At 38.0% G+C, this 10,622-nt stretch overlaps 1 protein-coding gene across 3 annotated transcripts in view; it reads right to left on the bottom strand.

Moving 5' to 3' along the window:
* Positions 1–919: 919 nt before the first annotated feature.
* Positions 920–10,622, bottom strand: part of TIPARP (TCDD inducible poly(ADP-ribose) polymerase) — a 29,931-nt gene continuing 20,228 nt past the window's right edge. For all 3 annotated transcript variants that reach the window (XM_047728719.1, XM_047728713.1, XM_047728723.1), the window contains 4 exons: positions 9,805–9,973; positions 8,306–8,466; positions 2,670–2,948; positions 920–2,028 (listed from right to left, as the gene is read on the bottom strand). In XM_047728719.1, the coding sequence (XP_047584675.1) occupies positions 1,581–2,028; positions 2,670–2,948; positions 8,306–8,466; positions 9,805–9,973 (1,057 nt within the window). In that variant the 3' untranslated portion in view covers positions 920–1,580. The remainder of the gene's footprint in view (positions 2,029–2,669; positions 2,949–8,305; positions 8,467–9,804; positions 9,974–10,622) is intronic.

The following is a 10,622-nucleotide window of genomic DNA, read 5'->3' as shown; positions in this document are numbered from 1 at the left end:
ATTAAAAAAATAAATATGTCATAAAGCTTTATTTTCCTTTAAGGAGAAAAAAAGGAACAAGTTTCATAAAATCAAATAAGCAATGGTAAGGTGTCTTAACTTGAAAAAGACTGGGAATCACTGGTTTACAAAGTTATAATTGACTGAAAGAACAACTGTAACAGCCACAGTTGGCTGTTTCATGCCAATGGCAGCAAACAACGAGATCAACTAGGGCAAAATAAATAATTGTGTGGAAGCCCTGATAAGTGCTTAAACAGACTGATTCACTGAGACATCAGGATAGATAATATCTTGCTTCAAACAACACAGGAGTTCCTGAAAAGTTTTGTGTAAATGAAATAGCCACAAACATACTAGGAGAGCTTGGTATCTGAAAGAATTCCACAGTGAATTCTTTTGGGAACGACCACTTCCATTTTTGTAAATCCGGGTATTGGCTTTGCTTAAGGCAAAGTATACCTAGCTGCTACCTCTCTGAACTGAGGTATTAGCATACACACCGAACACTGCTCCAGCTGGGTCAGTGGCACAATTTCCAAGTTTGTGTTTCTCTTAAGTAGTGTAAAATAGAGTCAGCCAGGGAACCCAGCTGCATCTGGCAAAGCAGGCAAACGGTGGGATAACCACCTTGAACAATATTTCCAAGCCAACAAATACTTTGGAGAGTCTACTTTGTGCGAAGCACGGTAATAAGCCTTATCAATTCAATCATAGATGTACTTCCTTTCTCTTAACCCTTCAGCCGGGGCCTATGTCGGGAACTCTAAAAGTAATACTACTAATCCTTAAGACTGACTTTAACCAAATTAGCTGCTCAGCTCCTTCAAATTGGGGTAGATGATAATGGAAGAGGCTGAGTTTTCTAAGGCTGCACTTTTAACAACATAAGAATTATGTTTCATATAACCAGTCAGTGAAAAATCTTGCTGGCGACAAAAATTTTTCAAATGGTTCCTTTTTTTTTCTTTATTTCCTCTGAATCCTCATTCAAATTCTGCAGAACAGTTAAAGTCACCAATGCACTCTGCTTGGGTGATATATTTCAGTTCTGCTGATAGGAATAAAAACTTCTTTCCACCCACTAGAATTTCATGAACTTATCCTACACTGTAAGTGATGCTTTGGACAGGGAATAAGTATGGTAGTATTAGCTCCAGTCGTTTTATCATTATAAATTACAGAATCCTCACTTTGCTCACAGCCTCCATTTCATTTGGCCAAACTTCTACCAGGCTTAAGTCACATTTAATTGGTTAGGCTGTTCAGTTTCTTTTTAAAAATGCTTCTAATACCACTGCTGCCTATATGTACAAGTGTGAATAAAAAGAGTATGCAATCTGTAGTCTTTTCCACACTGAGTACACTAACAACAATTAGTAAATAATTAAAGAATAAGTGGTCATTTTAAAACTCGTGTTTTTCTTTAAAAAATTTTCACTTTCTAGCACTTAAAAAATGGGTCTTAAAAGTGCCCTATTAATGTCCAATGCTGTTCCCCACTCTGTCCCACCCATCCAAAACCTGCTACAAATGCTGGATTGAGTTCATATCAAATAATTTAGCAGTACCAAGATTTTTCAAATGGAAACAGTGTTACTGACTTCTTCATATTGGATAACAAAATAAGGGTAACTCTGATCATCATTAAAAATGACAAAAATCTGAGGCTCAAAGAAATTATCCACACAAGAGTCATACAGGTCACTGGTAACACTGCCCGGATTGACAGGAGGGGGTCTTCTCATGCCATGACTGCCCATCGTGTATCTGCCAGTTAGCACTTTGGCCAGAAACATGAAATGGACTCCTTTGGAGGACTTCTTAGAAAAGTTATGAGAATAGCTTGCCTTCTTTGCAAAATAACTGCCTTGTCCAAACATTGTAGCATGCTTTCCACAGACTCGAGGGTCAAAGTTGTGCTTGCAGATTCCATCTACCACATCCTGGGATGTTCCATGAAATAAATGTCTTTCATTGATTATCCTGTCACGGCCAAACATTTTCCTGTTCATATATTCCTTTTTCCTAATGAAAAGAGTGGACAGGGAATTCAGAAGAAGGAGGTATAGATCAATTTAATAGGCAAGATGTAGTCATAAACTCATTATGGTTCCAATGAAGAGGAAATGTTAAAGTATTTTCAAGGGCAAAATGCCATCAGAGAGCATATTAAAAGTTTAAACTGATCTTTTCCACTGCAGACAAGAAGAGCCCCCCCCCCGCCATTCCCAGCCGCCCCAACACTTATTCACTTGCTGTCTCTTCCATTTCAAATCTAGTTCACAACCTTAATTTCTCAGGATAACTTCTTTGTCTAATTCCACCAACCTGAGTGTCTCTTAATTTTGAGATTACTCAAACCTGCATGTATTCCTTGTGTACTACATTTGTTTTTTGTTGATTTGAGAGGCAGCATAGTCAAGTAATTAACAGCAAAAGCCTCTGGTGCTAGACTGCCAAAGTTCAAACTCCAGCACATATCTTATTAGCTGTAGGTCCTGTGGCAAGTTACTGAACTTACATGGTCTGTTATGAAGAGTGTATGTGAGTTAATATACGAAAAAATACAAACATATTAGATTTTGTGAAAGCCTTTACTATTATGTTCTGCATCTGTCATTAGTACATTAAGAAAAATTCTTAAATTTCTCATACTGCTGACTCACCTTTTATATTTCTCCCAAAGAAACTGGTTTTGGACTCTCAGTATTTGCAAAATTCTATATTTAAACTCAGGCACAGTCTTATGAAAAAGATTATAGATGATTCGGTAACTTTTGTCCTCTACAGAAACAGGCACTTGGATGAAGTCCTGAGATGGATGCATATAAATCCAAGTTTCAGGGTAAAAGTTTGCTGAGGTGACCCCATCAGGGCAGATGATCTGTGATGATGAAGTTGCTTCAAGAGGCGGAGGAGCCTGTGTGGGAACACCACCAAGTGTCCTGGAAGGGAGAGGAAGAAATGTCAATGTAAAACATTTAAGTACATCTCACATTATAGCGCTCTAAAGCAGTATCTAAAATTGTAATTTGTATAGCTTAAGTGCTTGTTTAAAAAACAATATAGAAAATGCTACTTATTTAAAAAAAAATCTCCAAGTGACATTGCCTGTACACAGTTAACCTATTATTAGCTTCTTCCCGGCCTCCTCCTTGTGGAGAAAACTCTGGAATGTACTGCTATAGGCAAGCAGGCAAGCAAGAGACAATTTATAAATATCTTCACTTTGAACTGTAGACTCCTCTTTTGCCTATACAGTTAAAGAAACTCTAAGAGAGCAGTGATAATTTATATGTATTCTTCAAACTTTGCTGTACTAAGCAGAAAATTTACCATTACTAAAGGCTCTATAGGTGGCGGCAAGTGGATTGATGGGGAGACAAAGGCAGACAGGAAAGAGGGAGCTTACAGGAAGATGATATGAAATATTAAAAATAGAAAAGCTTAGAGGTGCCTGCGTGGCTCAAGTGGTTAAGTGTCTAACTCTTGTTTTAGGCACATGTCATGATCTTATGGGTTATGGAGGCTCCATGCTCAGGGGGAGTCTGCCTGAAGACTCTCTCCCTCTGCTTTCTGCCTCCCACCCCTGCATGCACACACATGGCTCTCTTTCTCTCTAAAAGAAATCTTGGAAAAAAAAAATTAAAAAGCTTATACTTTCTGTGTAACACAAACAAAAATCACTGGAGTAGGCACTGAAAGCTGACATTTGGCATTTGCTTCATTTTTCCATGTCATGTGTTAACAACAAAGTCGTCAATTGTATCCAAATTTTATAGCCTTAGGTATGCTTAAGATGAAGCTAATTACTTTAAGCTTCAGACACCAGAATGTATATCCTTGAACCTTTAAATTTAGTTTTAGACACTTTGACAGGTGACTTTCTATTAAGTAGCAGCTGAACAGTTATTCCTGCTCAATTAAATGCTTAAATTTAAATTATATTTCTTGGCCATTTTCAAAACAGAACAAAAAGGAAGATCAGAGAGAGAAATTCCTGGCCCTGAGACCCAGATTCAGGGCCAGGGTACCGTAACACTCTTCAGCATAGAGTGATGGTCACAAGGAAGCAGTTAAGTCTGCGAAATGGATTAAACTAAATTTTCAAAAGAGTTTTGTGACACAGAAGTTACAACCGTGAGTAACTGTGCATCTCATGTGCAAGAGCCTATCTTACCATTACCCTCCTCATAATCACAGCTGCCTTACAGTAAGCACATACTATGGACAGGCATTTTACATACATTATCAGTTACTGTCCTAACAACCCAGCAAGATGGCTTGGATATCTGTACTTTTCAAATAAAGAAACTGCTAGCATAGTAGCAAAGAACAGAGACAGGATTTTAATCCAGGCCTATCTACATAGTTTCTAGATGCATACTCTTTCCACTGCTATATACCTCACAACACACACACACACACACGCACACGCACACACACTCTCTTTCCCCTCAAGGCTTGAAAGTGATGGATGTATATTAGGGCTGCAATGCAGGTTTGCCTGACTCCCACTACCACCACCTCCATCTCACACAGTCTTTTAAGAGATGGCTTGATAAGAAGTTAAAAAGCTATAGAGGCATAACTGCCTTCTCTAACACCTGCCCCCCTTCAAGTGGTTGTGCCTACGATTTAGCATGCCTCAAGATCCCTTGGGAGACAGAGACAGGAGTTCTGAGAGGAACCAGGACTTACAGAATCCATACAGTTCAGGGGTCAATTTAAAGGGGGCACTGGCTTCTCTAACCTTCCTGGCAGAGGCATAATTGTTCTTGTTCTCTGAAGCGTTTTCATAAAGCCCTGACAGACTCCTCCAGAGCCTTCATTCACTGGCACATTTTTCTGAAGAGAGGCCCCACTGTTTTAATCAGATTCTGAAAGGTAACTCCTTCAAAAGCCATCACTATTCTGGAGAAATGGCAGGAAACACAGAGTATAAGTTCCTTATTTTTAGCTGTTCCTTCTATTCCTGCTCTGCAAAAAGAGTAAGTTCCAGCCTACCAGATTTTCCAGGATTATTAGGGATTGAAGTTACCAAAAGAGGTTTCTCTCTTTTTTTAAAAGATTTTATTTGTCAAAAAGAGCGAGAAAGAGCGAGCACACGAGCGAGCACGCGCGCACACAAGCAGGGGGAGTTGCACGCAGAGGGAGAAGCAGGATCCCTGCTGAGCAAGGAGTCTGATGTGTGACTCAATCCCAGGACCCCGGGTTCATGACCTGAGCCAAAGGCACAGGCTTAACCTACTAAGTTCCCCGGGCGTCTGCCAAAGAGTTTTCTGAGTTGGGGAAGGAAGGTAAAAATTCTCCCCACTTTACCCAAAATAGGTTTTAGGCTGCTCTCACAGCCGTACTGAAATCCTGGCACTGACCAAAAAAGATTCATAGATACTTGAAGATGAGCCTGTATAAGTAAATCCTATCCATCCTAAAACATTAAATTAGATTTTATATTCATAATTATCATCCATTCCCATCTATAGATGCTTACTTTTAATAAGCCAATATCCTAATTGGGCTAAAACATTAAAATGCATATAGACAGCTGTCTGATGAACTTCTACACTACACTTGCCATGAATTAGAAATACATATTCCAAGCACAGTTATAAATGTGGCTTTATTTTCTGAGGCTGCTGAGTTTGTGTTTAACTCATGGGTATTCCAATGACATACCATGTGCTTCACAGTGCTGTACCAGCCTTCTTCAAAGAGGCAAAGTTGAAGGGTCTAGAACTTGCACTCAAGGACCTCTGAAGAATGGATTTTCAGAATTCAAGGTCATCTTTTACACTCTCCTTCCCTCCCCTTGCCACTTCAGAAGATGTTTCCTAACCCACTTTCAGTGACGAAGTAAAAATTAATTCATTTTATCTTTTTTGAGGGGAGAAGTCAAACCCTATCAGGCTTTCCCATGACCACAGAGTGACTGCATAGGATAGATGTCCTTTTGGCTGAAATGAACTCCTACACCTCTAAATTTGAGATTTGTTTGCTTATGCAGCCTCAGTTTAAATATTCTAAGAATATTAAAGAATAAGTTCTTTTTTTTTTTAATCAACCTCATTAAAAAGCAGCAAGCACAAGGAAATAATACTTTCTTTGGAACTATGAGTGATAGATGTTAACTAAACTCCATTGTGGTAATCATTCTGCAATATATATGTATGTCAAATCATTAGCTGTACACCTTAAACTGAGAGAGTTGTAGGTGAGTTATAGCTCAATGAAACTGGAAGGAATTAAAAGCACCAGGGAAACTCTCATTTAGGAGGAGTCAAATTTGCAGGAAATTCATAGATTAAGTCAGCCAGCCCCTCTCCTCACCTCCCTTATTCTGGCATTCCCAATTCCTAGGCATCTCTTATTTCCTGATAACTATAGCCTTTTTTGACATTTACATTTTAATCTGACCCTCTACATTTACTAACATTTAAAAACAAAACTTTCTTCCTGGCTAAGATTAAAATCATAGGCTCTCTGGACTCAGTTTTGCAGCCTGCTTTTTGAAACTAATCCCTCTTCTACTCTCTTCCCACTAGGCCAGTCTGAGTGCCTCAGGGCCCCAGACTCTCGGGCAGATAGGAACTGAAGGGCTGCATTTACCCATTCCACCCTGGTGAACTTGCTGCTTGCTTCTCTGCTCTTTTCTCATTGAAGTGCCTGCATAATCTCTTTGATTTGCTAAGCTCTTACTTTATACCTGATTATCGCTGTTTTAGACAAAAAGACTAAACAGGAGATTTTAGAAAGAAAAAGGAAGAAATAATAGACTGACTTTCTTTGTTCTCTTATAAACCTATGTTACAAATAGTAAGGTGCCAAATTTGTGGCATTAATTCTACTACTGCTTATAGTATTTTCATAGTTTGTACTTTTACAAAATAAGCCTAAATTTAAAAAGAGGGGGAGGGATTATTTCATAATTACTTGTCTTAGGGTTGAAACAAATCAATGTTCACCATTCTGTAAAACTCCCCCATCAATGCAGCACTTGAATGAGCATTCTTACTCTCACTCAGAAGCTACATCTTGCTTGATTGGCTCAGCATGCCAAGCTGCTGGTCTCACTAATGAGTTCTACCATCTCACTAGGAGGACAATATGTTCCTAACTACTGGACGTGGACACTATCTCCAGCTGTGCTAGTGAAATCACAGAAATGGCATTTTTATTAGTTTCTAATAAAAAAAAAACCCTACAAGGTAAAATTTTTCACATTTGGACTAGGAAGAAAGCACACATTTACCCAAAGCCAGCATATATTTCTAAACCAGCCTTACTAAAAATTGCTTTTGGATACTGAGCATTTCAGGGATTTTTATTCATTTGTATTTTGTTTTTAATGTTCCCTCTGCAATCTCATAATTAGAATCATTAAAATTCTGTCATAATGATCTGGGAAAAGCACAGTTTGAGACTGGGAAAAAAAAAACAAACAAACTAGTAAGAATATAAAAACAGCATCTCTAAGATAAGTAGAAGAGAAAAACCAGTATTACTCTAGACCTCCCCAGTCCATAAAACCAAGTAAATCTAGCATTATTCTAAAAAGCAGCCTCTAAATATGGTATATCTGATGAGAGTACACAAAGATTTCCCTAGAGTTACTTTTTTCCAAAGATGGCCATGCTACTGGTAACAGGCTCCACCTTTTTGGCATCTATGGAGATGTACTGGTGGGCTATCTAGGGGTGGGGAAGAGGACTTGAGAAAATGGAAGAGCTCACCTACAATTAATTCAGAAGGTTGAATTCAGTTTCAACCTAGAAGTATGACAGGTAATTTTAGGGAGTATTACAGGAAGGTGGACCTTACATAGAAAATGAGAATGCAGATTCTTTGAAAAGAATCTTTCCTATGAAAATTCACTCAAGGAAGAAGACCTGGAGAACGCCACCTTGAAGGGCTCTCCCTGCTTGACCTTGCAGTTTACCTGTACTGGGAAGCAGCCCCATTACATGGATGGTTATCATCAGGAAACTCCATCTTTCAGAAAGGAAGCAAATGCAAACTGCCTTAGACCAGATATAATTACTTTTTGTTGTACAAAAATGTTACTTCTCTTTGCTTTTCAGTTCAAAAAAATCAACTGGATAATCACTCTTTTAGTTAGGTTAATTGTAGCTTATCTGAACTCTACTCTTTGAAGAATTAAACCCATAGAATAACTCAAAATTTCACATTCTAGAAGTAATAACCAAGTCAGTCTCTTAATTTAAAATCTTTTACTCTTTGTCATTCAGTTGTATATTTACATAAAATGAGAGTAAAGATAAGGCTTTCCACTAACACTTACTGTAAATACGGAAGCAGTGTAAAACAGGAGCGGAAGAGGGGTCTCCTTTTTATTTCTCTCCTGAAGAATGAGTTGTGAAGAATGTAGTGGTTGTTCCACATCATAAATCGGACCTCTTTCAGACCTCGAGAGTTGGCTTCTTCAATCAATCGAATAACAGACTGGAGTAGAAAATAGAAGGTAAAGGAAAAAGAAGTTAGAAAAAAACAATCACTAGGAAATATGAAAAATGTTACTCTAACTAAAGGCAAAAATAGTTAACCTTGATGTTAACATCAGAAAAGCTTCAATAAAGTGCAGAGAGTCAAATTAATTCCCTTTACACACAGGATTTTTGGAGAGGGGGAAGGGGGGAAAAGACAGAATAGAAAGATGCTCCTTCTTCAGAAGAGCATGGATTTCTATTATGAAACATGTGAGGCCCAGGGATCAACTCTGCTCTATTTTGAGGCCTTAACAATGTCCTAGAAATTTGTTTATATTTCTTAAGGGAATTTTCAGAAGAGGATTAAAGATAGTAGTGTATACAGTTCAAAGAAACTAGTTAAGTTCCAAATCCAAGAATCTTTCAGAGGAAAAACACAGGGACACGTATTCTGAGAATACATTTTAAATAGTCTCTTATTCTCCTTGGAAGGTATTAGATATTAGTGATTACTTAAAAGAGTCTCAGAAATCTTAATTCCATTATGTATTATTAACCAAATAATATTATACTAGGTATTTTTCTTTTGCTATTGCCTTAAAAGAAAACCAAAGGGTAAAGAAGTCAGTTATCCCTTTTTGTAATGCTGGAACTGGAAATGAATTTAATCAAATCAAAAAAGTTAGATCTTTGGAATGTGAAATTAATCTCTAAAGTCCATTTCATTGTTTTAAAATTTGACTCTGAATTCTCATTAAGAGGCAAAGTAAACCCATCATCATTTTAAAACCTTACTTTGTGATTTGATTCAGAAGCTATTCTTACCATCTCACACTAAGGATCCATGTACACATACGACACAATTTTAAATGACTGATTTGCCTGCACAGCTCAATAAACATTTTCAAGTATTTCTTCCAGGGGCTTAAGAGTGCTTGTTTCCCATTAGACTTCCGAAATGCTAAGTGTAACACATGATTCAATGAACATGAGCCCAGGAGCCAGAAACAGCTAGAAATACATTAGTGCTCATCTCATTAAAATTATTCCAAAGGAGCACTAAGTCTGAGTACTTACCATGTAAATACTTGGTCTCTACAGTATTATGATACTGGGGAAAGCATTTTACCTCTCTGATAATAGTGGTATTTATGGATTCCAGATCAGTGAAAAGAAATACATCCTCAGAAAAATTGAGAATAATGTTAATTATATCAACAAGACTCCATTTTATATCAGTAAGCTCTTATATTTGTTGTTCTGTTTAGTCACTGTTGTAAAGGATTAGAAGGAAAGGACAGTGAAAGACAAGAAAAATTTAAATGCACTTTTTGGGAAAAGAACCTGTAAATACCTCAGGATACTCTCTCCATCCAAAGTGGTCCCTACAGAAGAACTTCCAGACTGTGTGGTAAATAGAGTTTACATTGCTAGAGGGTGGTGTGGACAGCCTTCGTAGTTGGTCAAATTCAGTTGTTTCATACACATTCATGGCATTCAAATCTGCCCAAAATTCTTGTCCTCTAAAAAGACCCCCCCAAAAAGAACTGTTAATACATTTGCAAAATAGAAATATCTAAAACATCTCATCAGACATTAAAAATATGTAGTATAGCATGCTGTAGAATTTTCAAAACTTACTTGGAGTAGAAATGACACTACTGGTTGTTTCTCCATTTCCTACATGCCTTTTTTGGTTTTTTTAAAGATTTTATTTATTTATTTGGCAGACAGATCACAAGTAGGCAGAGAGGCAGGCAGAGAGGAAGGGAAGCAGGCTCCCTGCTGAGCAGAGAGCCCAATTCAGGGCTCGATCCCAGAACCCTGGGATCATGACCTGAGCCGAAGGCAGAGGTTTTAACCCACAGAGCACCCAGGCGCCCCTCCTACATGCCTTTTCTTAACAAGACCAAAGGTTCCAGGCCATGGAGTTATGGTCCCACTGACTGATGCTTATCCCACAGTATCAGCATATCACAGACCTAAACCAATCAACATAATCCTCCCCCAAACCCTGGTTTCAGCCAATCAGGGAGTCAGTTTTAAGATGAAGCTGACATAGAGAGCAGACAGAGAAACAAAAGAAACTTCTCTTAAAGCTTGCCTTTTTTTCCAGAGGCATCAGTTTACCTATCAATACAGAATACACAATATTGCCTGATGAAAGGAGAA

Source organism: Lutra lutra, chromosome 1, assembly GCF_902655055.1.
Source record: "Lutra lutra chromosome 1, mLutLut1.2, whole genome shotgun sequence".
Lineage (NCBI taxonomy): Eukaryota > Metazoa > Chordata > Mammalia > Carnivora > Mustelidae > Lutra > Lutra lutra.
Note: the sequence above shows the minus strand (reverse complement) of the source record. Positions and strands in the feature narration are given on the sequence as shown.